The sequence below is a fragment of the Xenopus laevis genome, chromosome 9_10L (genome assembly GCF_017654675.1).
Source record: "Xenopus laevis strain J_2021 chromosome 9_10L, Xenopus_laevis_v10.1, whole genome shotgun sequence".
Lineage (NCBI taxonomy): Eukaryota > Metazoa > Chordata > Amphibia > Anura > Pipidae > Xenopus > Xenopus laevis.
The window spans coordinates 91,609,651-91,626,070 of NC_054387.1; the positions used below are offsets into that span (position 1 = coordinate 91,609,651).

General features: G+C 36.7%; 1 protein-coding gene across 2 annotated transcripts; it reads right to left on the reverse strand.

The window, feature by feature from the left end:
* Nucleotides 1-3,558: 3,558 nt before the first annotated feature.
* Nucleotides 3,559-15,084, reverse strand: LOC108701468 (dystrotelin). 2 transcript variants are annotated; one of them, XM_018236192.2, is made up of 7 exons: nt 14,758-15,084; nt 10,985-11,070; nt 9,702-9,772; nt 8,373-8,532; nt 7,053-7,157; nt 4,932-5,373; nt 3,559-4,485 (listed from the first exon to the last, which is right to left on the reverse strand). In XM_018236192.2, exons 2-7 carry the CDS (start codon nt 11,021-11,023, stop codon nt 4,382-4,384), a joined length of 921 nt encoding a protein of 306 aa, XP_018091681.1. In that variant the 5' UTR covers nt 11,024-11,070; nt 14,758-15,084; the 3' UTR covers nt 3,559-4,381. The 2 variants fall into 2 exon arrangements, with proteins under 2 accessions (XP_018091681.1, XP_041433109.1); XM_041577175.1 differs by lacking the exon at nt 7,053-7,157.
* Nucleotides 15,085-16,420: the final 1,336 nt, after the last annotated feature.

The following is a 16,420-nucleotide window of genomic DNA, read 5'->3' on the forward strand; positions in this document are numbered from 1 at the left end:
ACATCATTAAATATAATTTGCTGCTGAGTTTCCTTGGACTAAATTGTGGTGTTGTAGACAAACTGGCATGCGATCAATACGAAATGAAGGAAGAGGTGTGTCCTTCTATCCATTATTTTCTTAGATAATATTTTTCTTGTGTGTATGGATAGAACAATATATACACACAATCTGGCCACTTTTTATTAAAATCTGTGAATGAGACTTGTGGGGGCACATTTACTATGCTCGAGTGAAGAATTCGGAGTAAAAATACTTCGAATTTCGAAGTTTTTTTTTGGGTACTTCGACCATCGAATAGGCTACTACGACCTTCGACTACGACTTTGATTTGAACGATTCGAACTAAAAATCATTCGACTATTCGACCATTCGATAGTCAGAGCACTGTCTCTTTAAAAAAAACTTGGACTACATACTTCGGCAGTTTAAACCTACCGAGGTACAATGTTAGCCTATGGGTACCTTCCCCATCAGTTTTATACGTTTTTTTGATTGAAGGAAAATCCTTCGATTGATCGATTAAAATCCTTCGAACGTTCAATTTGAATGATTTTTCCTTCGATCGATCGATCGAAGGATTTGCGGTAAATCCTTCGAATTTGATATTCGAATTCATAGAATTTTACTTCGAGGGTCGAAATCGAGGGTTTATTAACCCTCGATATTCAACCCTTATTAAATGTGCCCCGTACTGTTCCTACTCAAAGGAATAAATACGGATTCTGTATGTAGACTCTCTCTGGACAGAATAACCAAGTGCAAAATGCTTTAATAAACTCACTGTGAAAAGTGAAATGTGTGCAAACCCTACTCATCCATAGGAAATATTTTTCCCTTTAAGTTATTGCTTCCAATTCTGCGCCGAATGCAAACAGCAATATCTGTAGGTAGAAATGTGAAGCAGGTGGAAATTTATGAAAAATCTAACAAAAATGATAATGAATATAATGAAAAGTATTTATTTGCCAATTACAATTCATTTTTATCTTGCACATTGTTTTTGATTACAATATTATGCTTGTAACCAAAATGATTGCTTTGTGCATTAACACATAAGCTTTTTTTATGGAAAGAAGAAGATGCAAACTATTTGTGCTTTCGCATGTGCAGAACTACTTTTTTAAGTATTATAGCCGGAGGTAAAGAAAGACTGTTTTGCTTTTAAGACCTACAAACACATTGGGGGTTATTTATCAAAGTCCGATTTTATCTCAACATTTTCTGCTGCAAACTCTGATCAAATCCACTCGGGTTTTTTACGCTTATTTATTATTACATTTTCCTGAAAATTTGCTTTGCGGGGAAAAAAATCCGATTTTTTGCAATTTTTTTCGTATTTTTCACCTGAAAACTCAGATTTCTTATGTTTTCTGCCCAAAAACTCAGAAAATTTCAGGGTATTGCACGAAACCCAGCGCACATCAAAAAAATCATTGGGACTTCTCCCATTGACTTACATGCAACCTCGATAGGTCTGATTCAGATAGGTCTGATTTTCTGATTCAGACTTTTCCATCCTCGGGGTTTAATAAATTCCAAAAAATTTGTGATTTTTTAAAAGTCAGATTTTATAAAAATAAATCACACCTTTTTCATGATTTTTGCATTCAGAGTTTAGTAAATAACCCCTTACAGTACTGCAGGACCACTGTAGCACTTGAGTTTGATGAAGAATAATACATTCAAAAATGTGTAGTGTGTATGTAGTGTATGTGAGGTGAGAGATGCCCACTTCCAGCAAAAGTACTGGACCATGAATATGTGTCATTTAAGTAAAGCTGGTCACAAAACATCAGATCCTCCTTGTTAACCTCCTGGATGAATGTGTATAGATCATTGATACAGCAGGACACATAGTGGGTCATTGGTCAATAAAGTCCAGATGTCACATTTCATCCATCAGCTGAACGATCACAAAAACACGCCATGCAGCCCATTAAGCTGATCCATCCTACACTCGCCAATGACGTAACTGGTTCAATGGATTTTCTGAAGTCAGCTATATTTCATAAGAAGATTTCAGGCTAGTCTGCCTGAATTGTGAAAATAAAATCTATTCTTCTAGCGCCTGTCTGAATGGTAACGTTGAAGATGTGTCCTGGAGCATGATGGGGCTGTTTCATGGATTCATTAAAACAGTTATAGCAGTTATGTCAAAATCAAATGTATATGCCTTTGGTATATCTAGTTAATTACAAGGTTTCTTTTGCCCCTTAAGCAAAATAACTCTTTACAATATATTATTTATTATAAGAGGTCTTCAAAACTGCTATTTAACGTCTGATTTGAGGGTCAGGTAAAATATTGACTTCTCAAATGAAACAGCTGTTGCTAAAAATGACAAAGCCTCCATTTTTACCAAGACTCCAAAAAACATATACAAAAAAGCTTCTACAATTACTTTTATTAAGTGTATACATATCAATGACTTCACATTGGAATATATAAAATAATTTGTTTTGCTTAAGCACAACATTATATGAAGAAAATAAAGAGGAATTCCAAGATATTTCCACATATTTACAGAAACCATTTATATGATCTATTTGAATGGTGTAATGACAAATGTGCTAGAAATCTGCATTATTTAGAATTTGAGTTTTCAAATTAGGTATGATTTTAAGTTTCTCACTTTTTGCTTTAAAGTAAATGTGAACTAAATTGAAACAAATTTACTGTAAGCAAAACAAGAGATGTAAAGTACAAGTAATGAATGGGAATCACAGAGATTAGCTCAATTCATTTTGGCACAGGAGGTGCACAGTCCCCAATTATTTTCTGAAAACAAATTTATCAGTCAAAAAACAGAGAAATGAACCCTTGACAGTCGTGGGCTGAAGGGCTCCTCTTTGCTCAGCCTGCATAAATATGCTGTGGATCCACACTGTGTCCCTGCTCAATTGATTTGAATCTGATCCGCTTGTGTACGCACACACACAGCGTAAAGACGTCAGTCCGAAGATGCCTATTTTGGCGTATTTGGGCTGATCTCCTCTGTGTGTGTACAGATTCAGATTCAAATCAATTAAGCAGGAACATGGAGTGGATCCACAGCATATTTTTGCAGGTTGAGCGCAGTGGAGCCCTTCAGCCCATGTGCCCATGGCCTTACAAATAATAGGTATAGTTTGGCCACATAGCTTTTACTTGCCAAGTTTTTTCGTGCCAATTTTTGGTATTTTTTTCTTTAATAAATCGTGACTATTATAGTTTTCAAAAAATATTCTTAGGTATTTTTACTTTTACGTTTTTTCTCAAATTGCAAAAAAAATTCAATCTCAAATTTTAATTAATCTGCTCCTAAATGTAGTGTAAATTTATAAAACAGTATGAGATTTATAAATTAGTGTCATACCTAAGGTCATTAACATTAAGGGGCCTATTCATGAATCCTCGATTTTTTTCTGGTCAAGTTTTTAGAGGGAAAACTCGAATTTTTAGAGAAAAAAACTCACATTTTTAGAGGTTTACTATACCCCAAAGCTGCTAAATATCTGAATCTGAAAATACTCCAGCTAAAACCTGCCAAGGTCATGTAGAAGTCAATGTCAAAGGTCCTTTTACAATTTGAAGATGTTTCTTGACATTGTGATCTATTCTATTTTTCGTAAAATAATCCAAAAAAGTCGAGGCTATCGGCTTACAGCTCAAAAAAGTCGTACAATTCCAATTTTTTCAAGACTTTTCCCATACCGACTTTTTTTTTGCGTAATTTATAATAAATAAGGTTAATTCGTGGATGGGTTTTAGGTCGAAATTAGAGTTTAAGTAAATACCTCTCTTATTCTATGTATGCACCTATATCATGTTGTTATGTTACTAGGAATTATAAACCCTGCACCTCCATTTTGTTCCCTGAATAGCAGGACATTCATCAGCATGATATAGCAGTCCAATTGGACAGATATCAGTCTTACGTTTCAGATGCTGGAGTGTTATTCAGTGCATAAGTAACTGATGTTAGGAATTGGGTTGGTGGAGTGTAATAAACAGAACTGAATGCACTTTGGGACAGATCCGTGTGCTTTAAAAGAAGACCTTTGTTGAAGATAAGCTGCATTAAAGTTAATTGTAAATAAGGGCAAGCCTCAATATTTACTTTAAAATTGCTTCATTTTGCCACATTAAAATTAACTTAACCATAATTTATTAAAATACAACATTAAAAACAAAACATTGATTTTGATTTCTTTATATGAACGTTATCTCTCACAGAGGACAATATCTTATGCCTCTAATTGGCTGCTTAGTTTCTGATCGCATTAGTCATCCACGACAGTCTGCCATGTGTGAGTTACAATGATAGGTCATGTTTTCCCCAATATGACAAAATCATTTTATATAAACTATGGGGGATGTGTTTTTGTTGTCAATATCCTTATTTTGAGGTTGCTTGAATTACTTTGTTAAGGAGGGTAGAGTATGAAGTACAGACCTGCCCTGCTGTGTGTAACAGCTCTTGTTTTGGCCCAGGAAGATGTCCTATAAGAAAATACAGAAAGCTCAAAAACCTAAAAACAATACATCACATTTGAGCCTTGTAAAAAGTACAAGAACACCATGACTGAGCTATTTGTAAGGATATATTTCACAGGTTATTCATGGTTTCTGTCCATTATACTATAAGGTCCCATCCAACTGCAAATGACAGGGACAGACACCACTTTATTCTCAAATAAATGTGTCCCCAACATAGTCCTCGTACACAGCTGGGTACCGGGACTTTTCCCTGTGGGCCCTGGCCTAAGAAGTGTGCCCTTTGCACTTTCTGGGCAACAGGGCACTTCTACATGTACTTCTACTTCATTTATTCCCAGCAGATTTTTTATAGACATTCTTTTTACTTTCTAAAGAACCCTAAACCTATTTATATCTAAATATAATGTGGAGTAGTTGGGAGATATTAAACGATACAATAAGTACATTACCTGGGTGTATATGGATAGATAATGCATCCTTTAGTTTCTTGACCAAAGCCTGAAGTTCTTCTTCTTTCATCATTGGTGATGTTTCAGTACGTTTTAGTAACTGCGAATTGTCTACATCTTCTCTTGGTGCAACATTGCCTTTCACTGGTCTTAAGCTCTCATTCTTTAAACAACTAGGATTTTCATTTCCCTCTTGGGTTTTATGTCTTGAAACGGCTTTTATTGACTCACATAAGTGTCTCATATGTGCCAATGTTTCTCCATTTTGTGTCCTCAAAGAATCTTTTTCACTCTGGGTTGCAGATTGTGAACTTTGGAAACTTGGAAATCCCTTGATTAAATTACCCTCCTGAAATAAATTACTTTCATCCAAAATAATGGAATCACAGGCAGGTGGCATTTTAATGCATTCCTCTTTTAACTTGGAGGGCTGGTGCATTGCCTAGAGAAAGAAAGGTATAAATTGTAATTTCCTACATTAATTTACTCCCAGAATATTTACAGTATAATAGAATCACGAGCACAAGATATTTAACATTGTTTGTGCATGTAAATGCTACTTAACTATCATTTTTAACTATACCATTTTTGTGCATTCTTCGAGGGATTCTATCCCTTTTTTTAGTATATATCATCCTGGATAAGATAAAGGCACTCCTCAAAAAAGTTCACACACATGCAGAAACAGAGGGGGATGGGCATATATACTGTATATATAATCTGCATAGACTTCCAGAGTCAGCGCTTTCTGGATAACTCGTTTCCGGATAAGGGACATGTATATGCACATTCTTCTTTCATAGGCTTATTCAGGTCTGAGTTTGGAAGTCTATTGGGTCGGTCTGCTCTAATGTGCTCCAAAGGGTTGTATTGCCTGGTGTGTCTAGCATGAGTACTAGTCATACTGTTTAATTACTTTTTTATGTTATGATGTTGATTTGATTGACTTTTCAGTTGGATGTTGTTGATTGCTTGTTTGGCTACTATGATGATTTTGTAGTATTCAAAGTGACAGCCATTACAATTTTAATTTTGGGGTCTCAACAGATGATTTAGTAGTCCTTTGCATATTTTCAGATATTTTCAGAAAACCATTTTTTAGTAAAATGTTTTACCCATTCTGGATTTGTCAGAATGTGTATTTTACAAAAATATATCCTCTTCCAGGATCAGCTAACTTTTTTCTACATATAAAACAGGCAGTGTGTTTTTTCAGTACCTGAAATGTAAGCAATGAAATTTGTATACAAAAAGCAAAGTTTGGGCTCTCTACATAATTATACATACTGGGCATCTGTTAGAGAAGATCCCTAGACCCTGACATTTATAATTCAGATGTTTTATCCTAGTACCTAAAGACAGGTTGGAGGCAACATGCTATAAAATGCAAGCACTGAATTGTTTTAATCAAAGCATTGAAAATCTTATAAAAACTGCAAAATGTTTCAGTCTGGTAGCTTGCAGTAGAAAGACAAATTAAGCCAGTTTGTATAAGTTAGAATATGTACTTTTATACACAGTTTTCTGGGGTCAGCTTACTTTTAGGTGATTTTACCACACATAAAATGCAAGAACTGTGTCAGTTTTGCACTAGCTGATATGACAGCCACATCAATTAGTATGCACTTTTTTAGTAGTACAACTACAAACAAACGGATATAAAACCTCCAGCATATCATGTGTCTATTAGTGGTACCTAGCGATGGGCGAATAAATTCAGCAGACATGAATTTGCGGCAAATTTCTGAGTTGCCACAAGCGAATTAATTTGCAAAACTGTGATGACAATTCGCTGGCAAAAAATCTGCTGCGTCAAAAAAAATTTTGGCGCTCGTCAAAATTGGCGTGCATATAAAAATTGGCGCGCGTCAAGATTATTCGGACGCCCATTGACTTTAATGTATTTGCACCAAATAGTCGCGCGTAAAAACACCAGCACAGATTTGCCCATCACTAGTGGTACCTAGTTAGAATTAACTTTTGCATGGACATAATAGGCCACTTTTACAATAGGAAGCAATAAACCCTATTTCTAGCTAGATACAGCAGATATAAATCTTTCTGTGTGATAAAAGCCTTAGCAAAGGAAAACACCCAGGTTGGTATATCACATACATGTACCTTTAATGGTTTTGTTTGTGAGATTTGTTTATATAGGCTTGTGAAATCACCAGGATGCCATTTAATCTGCTGTTTGCTGGCAGCATCTGAATCTTTCTGACCATTCTGTGGTAGGAAAAACATATATGAACATTTTTTTTAAATTAATCTCAGTCTTTTGTTTTTTTTTTAAATAAAGTCGGCAAAATCCCTTTCACAAATTGAACGTATTCATCAATCATTTTTGAAACGTTGCAACAAAGTCAAGAGTCAATTTGTATTATATGGTTGACTCTCTGAAAACTCAACTTTTTCAGATTTTCAGCGCAGATCACAATGTCAAGAAACATCTTCATGGACATCTGCCATTGATTTCTACATGACCTTTTAGCTGTGGTATTATCAAAGCTATAAAAGGAAGGACGTAAAGTAATACCTGCAAATGTGTCTAGAAACATATGCTATCAAACTGGATCAGTTCAAGATGATCAGCTCAAAGGGGTCCTGTTTCTGAATTGTAAAATTCCACATAATTTATAACTGTAGGGAGGGACCATACTGGGGTTGAAATTCCGCTGGTAGTTTTTGACTGAAAACTACCCTTGAAAAACTCAAGTTTTTTGGGAAAACACAACTTTACCTTTAATAAATAACCAGCCTAATGTGGTCCTCTGTAAGACCTGTAATAGTCACTCTATGAGTGAAAGGCAGGTTTAAGATTTAGGACTTGGTGTCCCAGTGAGGAGGTTATTGGGATTAGTACCCTTGCAGTAAATAAGACACCAGCATAGGGACATGAGTGGGTGAGCTCAGGGGCTGGAGATTTGCCTGGGAGCAAGATACCACCAGAGAGTGGGTAAGCTCAGAGGCAGGAGGTCTGCCAAGGGAGTGAGATACCACCAAGTGGGTGAGATTAAGGGCAAGGAAAGCTGCCAGGGAGGGAGATACCACTGTGATGGTTATGATGGGAGATCACCAAGACAGGCAGTACTACCTATGATGAGAAAATGTATCAAGAGTCATATTGACTGTTACATTCAGTGGATGTCTGTCATTGTTCAATAAAGAAGTTATTCCCTGGATTCCAGTTATGAGATGAAGAGTCTGAGGTAACATCACTATTTGCTCGGAGTTGCCAGGAACTGTATCTATCTTAAGATCTGGCAGTAGCACATACTCGATTCTAAGGCACACCTAGAGGTGCGCTACATAATATTTTATGTAAAAAATCAAGGGAATATCCAGGTATATTTGCTAAAAGAAAACATGAAAACTGAATTGGATAAGGATGGCCTTGTCACACTGATAGATGCCAGATAAATGCTTAGGCTTCTTTTTTACCTGTACATTTTGCCTTAGCTGGTGCAGTTCTGTTCTCAAACACTCACTGCTCTCAGTTAGAGCTTCAATTTTAGCCTCTAATCTGCAATGAACATCTTCTTGAGACTCTTGAAGCACTTGGACAGCACCAGTCCATCTGCTCAGTTGCTTCCTTAATAAACTGTAATATAAGAGAACATTACTTGCTTGATTATAATTGACCTGAGAAATATTTCCATACCAGTGGGAGATGTATTCTAGCAGCATGTTCCAGATACTGTACAAATCTACAACCAGGGGCGCTCCACCAATGAGGCGAGTTGAGACACTCGCCTCAAGCGGCAGCGCCCCCCTGGTTGCCAGGGGCGGCAAAAATGCCGCTCCTGGTAACTAAGAGCCGAATTTCCGGTTTTCAAACCGGAAATTCGGCTCTTCTAGCGCAGAGAGCGCTATTGCGCTCTCTGCACGAATCGTCGCGGACCGCCCCTGCCCTCTCCGGCGCTATAAAGGTTAGTGCCGGGAGGAGGGAAGGGGGCGGCGAAAGAAGGCCGCCTCAGGCGGCATTATAGCAAGAATCGCCCCTGACTACAACAAAACAAAATGAGCTTTTGCAAGTTTTTGGAATGTGTTTTCTAAACAGATGCTATAAAGACATCATAGTTACATGGTGATTAGTCATTTGGCAGATATGTTCAGTTTTAAAATGTTCCTTTTTCTTTAAGGAGTAATAACATCTATGTACTGTTCTTGGGTCAATGAGCAAAAAATTGAAAGCTGTTAAATGGGAATTAATATGGGAGGTCAAGTCAGTAATCTTTTTGCTTTTTTATATATGGCCAGTTTGTTCATAGTCTGAAAGACAAGTTAAATCATATGATTTTTGCAAAATGATCAAATCACATGGTATACGGACACATGGGGCAGACTTACTAAAGGGCAAAGTGGCTAACGATAGCGACTTTTTGTCTGAAAAACAGACGCAGGAGTCAATTCGCTAGAGAAAGAGATCGTCGCTAGTGTTCGTTCGCACTTCGTTGGACATTTATAAGAAAAAGTGGTAACTTCAAGCATTTGCACCAACATTTATAATAAAGACCTCCATACAACTTTATATTACCAGGCATATGCAAATTGACCTAAGAGCAAGATCATAAGCGTAATGGTAGCGAATTTGCACCTGGCAAAGTGGTGCGACAATTCGCCCTTTAGTGAATCTGCCCATATAACTTATTTGTAAGTAACCACAATATAAAGTCCATGGCAGGTAGCTACCCCTTTCAGACTTTTTGAGGTCAAACACCATTGTAAACACTTTTAGTCTAAAGAAAAAAATGAAGTATTTGTCCATACCGTCTTTCACTCTGGAGTTCTGTGATAGACTTCTGTGTTCGTGAGAGCTCTGCTTTGATAAACTGCAAGGCCTAAATGAAAAGAACACAAAATGTATTATACATATATCAATGTGCCTAGCAAAAATTCTAAATATATAAGGGAAAGGGCTTATCTTGCTTTTGGCTATTGAATGTATTTAAAACACTGAATGAGTTTTTTTAATGGAAATACCAAATGACCTCAGAATCTTTAAACAAAAAAGTAGGGGCTCTGTGCCAATCCAAGGCAACCACAGAGCTTTAGCAGTGATGTTCTGGCTCTATGAATATGCCCTTCAAGATGTCTCCATCTTCATTTCTATTGATACAATGCATATGTGCTTCTGTCCCTAAGCTAAGGGAAAGACTCATAATATACTGTATATACAATAATATTCTCTCTGTAATACTACATTTATATAAAAAAATGGTGGAATTTTCAATTAAATTTAGGATAAACACCTGTCCCTTTAATGGTGGTCTTTAAAAATGGGTGTTGGTATGGTAATCTCTTTCTTTAAAAGCCGCATGTTTGTGTGTGTTTGGGGGGGGGGGGGGTTTAAACAAAACATTATATGTGCCATGACTTTGTGATTATGCATGTTTAAGCCCAGAGATGGGTTTTATATTACACCAATTATTCCTTTATATTCTGGCGTAGTATTTGCGTTAAAATAAAAGAAAGTCAAATGACTTAGAGATGTGATTAAGGCCTGGGTCAAATACGTAATGCTTCTATGAACATGATCAGACTCCTGTGGTGCTTAGTGGGTGCTATAGATTTTGTGAGCGTAAGTAGCATATTGCTCTTGATTTTTAAATTAAACTGAGATAATGAACTCCAACTCTGGATGCCAGACTTATAGATTCCTGGCACCTGTGTTCTGGTGTATATGAGCTGAAACACAACATGTAATGGTTGCCTTTTCTTGAAGCTCATTGAGGAAATGGCCTTTTTCACCGCTTAACTCTCATTATTTTTAATGAATTGCTGCTGATTCTATTTGTTCTAATCAATAAGTTCTGTTACTAAATGAGTTATGTAGGGTTAAAATGTGTTCCGTGTCTGGTAACACATAGCAACCAACCACCAGGTAGCATTAACTGGTCGTTTGTTTGAAAGCAAGTATTTCATTGGCTGTTTTTGGATACTAGAGCCGTGTAAACATGGCAAGTTTTATCATGTTACATAGTGTATTTACAGAAAAGACATAATTATTTGTTTGGGAGAACGAGGATGCTTCACTTATTAATCTGACTTACCTGCACTGGCACATTCTCCTGACTTGGTGTCCCTTCCATCTGGAATCCTCCAAGTCCCTCTTCTCTTTCCAGTAACGACTAACAAGCTTAGGGAATAAATTAGTGAGATTCTCGTAAAGTATTATGTAAACAATGGTATTCACTATGCAATTGGCCTTTATATTTTAACCTGTTTTATATTCATATTTATGGGGCACATTTACTAAAACTCAAATTAATATAAACATTTTTATGAAAACAAATCTGACCAAACTCCCTTCCATGATTTAAACACATTTATCAATGATTTTTCTTGAAAAAGTCCTAGCGACAAAACGGCATTTCAAAATCATATTGTATGATTGCAGCATCGAAATCTAAATTTTTTCAGATTATCGGACAAATTATTTGGATTATCCAGCACAGATCACGATGTCAGGAAACAACTTCAGGGACATCTGCCATTGTCTTCTACATGACCTCGACAGGTTTCAGATGGAGTATTTTCAGATTTGAATTTTTAGCAGCTTTTGGGATATAATAAATCTCTAAAAAATTGAGGTTTTATTTTTTCTCCCTAAAAACCTTACCCAGAAAAAAAATCAAGGTTTAATACATAGACCCTAAGGACTCATCAGAAAAATACAAGGCTCACAAAAGTATTTATACTATGCCAGTGATCATTTTTCGCACAGCAGTAACTATGCAGTCAGAAAAGAAAGATGGTGAGTTGGATTGTTTAGGAGAATGATATCTAGACAACACATCATCCTTGCTTTTCTTGAAGCCAGAATAGAAATAAACAAGTAAACAATAAAAGTGACCATCTAGTCTGGCATGGATTGAGCCAAGGGAAACCTTGGCAGGATCCATTTCAAAGTTATCTGGGGTAATGATATACCCCCAAAAAGAGAATTTGGATTGAATGGAAAGAGAATTTCTGGAGCTTGTCATTTTAATTATTATCTGTTATTTATTTACCATGAAAACAAACTCTATCATTTGAAGAGTTTAACCTGTTGTCTGTTAATTTCCAGATAACAAAATATCACAACAAATAAGTATCATCAAAGTAGACATTGCAAAGACCAAAATAGATATTTTCATACTTGTTACAATTGCTCAGTGAGCTGATCCGGCCACCAAAATATTTTAAAGGGGCGGTTCACATCTGAAGAAGGAGCTGAAAACCTTTGCGGTTAGCGGGTGTCTCTTCAGCCTGACCAGCCCCCCCATCAATAAAAAACAGTAGGCGGTTCTGTTTACAGAGGCCAGGTCAATGTGCGTGCTCCTCTCTACCAGCCCTATATATGCGTGTCCTAGCATTGTGCAAGGAGATCCTGCTGGAGAAGTCTGATTCCATTCCATTTTTTAGATAAATGTGTAGTATAACAAAATGTCGCTTTAGCTAGCAACACTATTACCGAACCAAACTTCTCCAGTGCAATCTCCTTGCGCCCGCTGGAATACTAGGACGGCTAAAACAAAATGCAATTACAAATATAATTATAATCATTTCCCAAAGCCTAAGAAAGATTATAATTTTCGACCACAGATCCCCTTTAAGTTAACTTTTAGTATTTATAGAATTGCTAATGGTATGCAGCTCTTCAATTGGCCTTCATTTTTTTTCTTTTTTATAGTTTTTGAATTATTTGCCTCCTTCTTTAGACTCTTTCCAGCTTTCAATTGACCCCATCTAAAAAAACCAATGCAGGGCTACAAATGTATTGTTATTGCTGCTTTTAATTACTCATCTTTCCATTTGGACCTCTCAGATTTATATTCCAGTCTCTTATAAATCAGTGCATGGTTGTTAGGGTAATTTGGACCCAAGCACCAGACGGCTCAAATTGCAAACTGGAGAGCTGCTGGATAAAAAGTTAAATAACTCAAATACCACAAATAATGAAAAATGAAAACCAACTGCAAATTGTCTCAGAATATCACTCTCTACATCATACTCAAAGTTAATTTAAAGGTTAAAACCCCCTTTAATGTTTTTCCTGTATACAAGTGTACCCCTTGGTAAACAGACACATCAGGTGATCCAAGGCCGTCTGTCTCGCAAGCCAAAGTGTGAAACATACTGCCTACAGATTAAGAAGCCTGACTAATATGTAAATTGGAGTAAGTATTAAAAAGCCCTGTCAGACTCTTCCCCCCACAGGATCCCCCTTTTCTCAGAGAACAAACGTGTGCGTTATTTAGGCATGCAAGATATGGAGCACAAATGGGCACAGGTTGCTATGGAGCCTTTTAATGGGGTGGTTGACCTTTAAATTAACTTTTAGTGGGTTATAGGGGCAAATTCACTAAAGCGCGAAGCGCCGAACGCTAGCGTTAATTCGCTAGCGTTGGCCATTTTCGCTACTGCGCAAATTCACTAACTTGCGCAGTGTAGCGAACGCTACCTTTTACGCTAGACTTCCTTCTCCACCTCAGACCTGGCGAAGCGCAATAGAGTAGATAGGGATTGTTTCAAAAAAAGTCAAAATTTTTTCTAAGTCCCAAACAACGCTGGCGTGTTTTCTACATGACGGGTGATAGGCTGAAAAAGATCGAAAAATTTTTGGGGCTCCCCTTCCTCCCCCCTACATTTCCTGACTCATGGCAACTTACCTAGACAGTGGGCACATGTGTAGGGCAAAATAAAATTTTTATTGGCTGATTTGAAGGTTTTCTAGGCATTTGTAGTGCAGATACGTGTTCCTCCATTGAAATTTGAATTTCGCGCCGTATGCAAATTAGCCTTCGCTAGCGCAACTTCGCTTTATATAGCGAAACAACGCTAGCGCAACTCCGCAACCTTTCGCTACCCCTGTGCGCAACTTTGCATTTTAGTGAATTTGCGTAGCGCTGGCGAAAATTCGCCTGGCGAAGTGCGGCGAAGAGCGGCGAAGTTGCGCCTGGCGCAACTTCGATTCTTAGTGAATTTGCCCCATAGAGTGTCCTATTTCGAGCAACTTTGTAAATGGTCTTCATTGTTTATTTTTTAGGTTTCAAATGTTGTGCCTTTCTCGGCTACATTTTCCCAGCAGCCAAAAAATATTGCTTTGTGAACTTACAATGGTATTATTATTGTTACTTTTTATATTTCTGTTCAGTTCCTCTCCTATTCATATTCTCTCATTCAAACCACTGACTGGTTGATAAGGTAAACAAGACCCTAGCAACCAGATAGCTGCTAAAATTCCAAACCAGAGAGCTGCTGAACAAAAAGCTACTGTATATATCTTTAAAAAAACTGTAATTTGTCTCAGAATATCAGTGTCACACTATAATTTAAATTTAAACAATTCCTTTAATAAAGGGTTGCCTTGCTCCTGACTTCACCGATTAATTTCAATCCAAATCCCCAATACCCCCAAACCCTAAATGCTCTGAGTTTATGCCAGTCAAACGAAACAGTATCAGAGTAAAAAACTGTCCTCATTGCAGGAGTTGCCATATACATACAAACAATCATCAGCAGACCAGAAATACTAGGAAAAATTTTAATCTTTTTAAAGAATTTATCAAAAGCTGAAATTAATATAGTAAAATGTATGACTTTTTATTGTGGTTAGAAGTATGCAAACAGTATGGAATATTTTTTATAAATGTTGGCTATGTATACATGTTTACTGAAGCCACCCATAATTTCAAAGCCTCCTTTAGCTATACTACTCTGTCATTTATATTCCTAAGAAATAATTATTCTTATTTTATACCTTCCTTCCCTTGCTTCTCCATCATGCTAAATAAGCAAGAATACTTTCATTTTATGGAAAAAGAATAAGACAGTTGCGTACCTCTCAATCCATTGTACTGTCGGTTTTCTTGTTTTCTTCTGTTACATACATTGGCGAAACATACCGTAGAAATGAAAGGATAGTTGGGAAGGAGAAGAAAGAGCCATGTCAGACTGATCTTATTACCAGTTTGTCTGCACCATATGGTAGCCGCTGCTGAACATAAACTTACTGACGGAGGGAATTAATAATTAAAGTGTTTTATAGCACAATTATGCTATTTCATATACAGTACACATTTGTGGTGTTTTGTTTTGGGTTGTGGTGCTACAGAACACTGAAAGGTTGCTGGAGAAACCTGATGTTGCTGTAGCAACTGCAAAGCAAAGGGGGGCCCATCTCATCAGAGCCTAGAAATACAAAACCCTTCACTAAATAATTAGTTACTTCCTGCATAAGGCAGGCTGCGTGATGATGTCAGGGATAGAAGCAGGATACTAACTAGATTCTGAGTGGCAAAATCACCTGTTCAACACATCATTAAATATTCTTTATTCGGAAAGCCTACATTAACTTGATAGTGTATTAGGTTCATAGTAAATCCAGAAGGTATAAAAAAATACACTCAGGGGCAGATTTATCAAGGGTCAAATTGAAAATTCATATTCAATTTTTTTATAGTCAAAACTGTCAAATTCGACTAAGGAGTTATTCAAATTAGATTCGAGTTTGTAAAAAAAATTTGAATTCGATTTTTGAGATTTATCATACTCTGGCCTTTTAAGAACCTCAAAATCGACTATTGGCCAACTAAAACCTGCCAAATTGCAGTTTAAGCCAATGGAAGACGTCCAGGGATCAATTTTGCAGCCTTCCTGACTTGAATAGAGTTTTTGTAAATCCTATACGAATTGAATTCGATTCCAGTTTTCGGTCCAATTTTTGAAAAATTACATTTTTTAATAATTTTCGATTGGTCGAATTTAGAATTTATGGGAGTTTAAGGGAGTTTTTAAAACTCACATTGTAACTCATTAACTATCACAAAATAGATTTCTGTGACAGGAAAAAAATGTCAGATCTATTTTGTTTTTAAGACTAACAGCACAGTAAATACAGTTAACTAATTATATAATTTTTACTATGCCATAAAGAAAATGCTATGAAAATAAAAATGTTAATATGTTTCTTTTAATAATATTAGGGCTCACTGAGTACATTGCATCCCGTATAGTCCATACAATATGCCCTAGGTTGCAGCTCTCTTTGTTTCCACTGATTGGTTACCAGCAGAAACCAACCAGTGACTTAAGGGGGGGGGGGGACATGGGTCATATCTGTTGCTTTTGAATCTGAGCTGAATGCTGAGGATCAATTGCAAATTCACTGAACAGTTATGTCCCATGTGGCCCCCCTTCAAGTCGCTGACTAACTCAGAGTTATAGAGCTGAAAAGCAGGAAGTAGTGTTCTGGCTATTATGTTACACATCCAGTCACTCCAGCCTTTATACATTACATTTTTGACTAACTTACTATATTACAAACATTTTTTTTATTTTGCACAGCGTATTTACCCAGTTTTCTTTACACTGAACTGTTCAGTAATGGCATAAAAACAACATGGCCAAGGCATGGATAAATTTAAGGATGCGGATCTGGAAACTCCAGCACCTGGTATTCAGAATTTCTGAAATTCTAAAAGGAAATCTGGAGATCTGCAAAT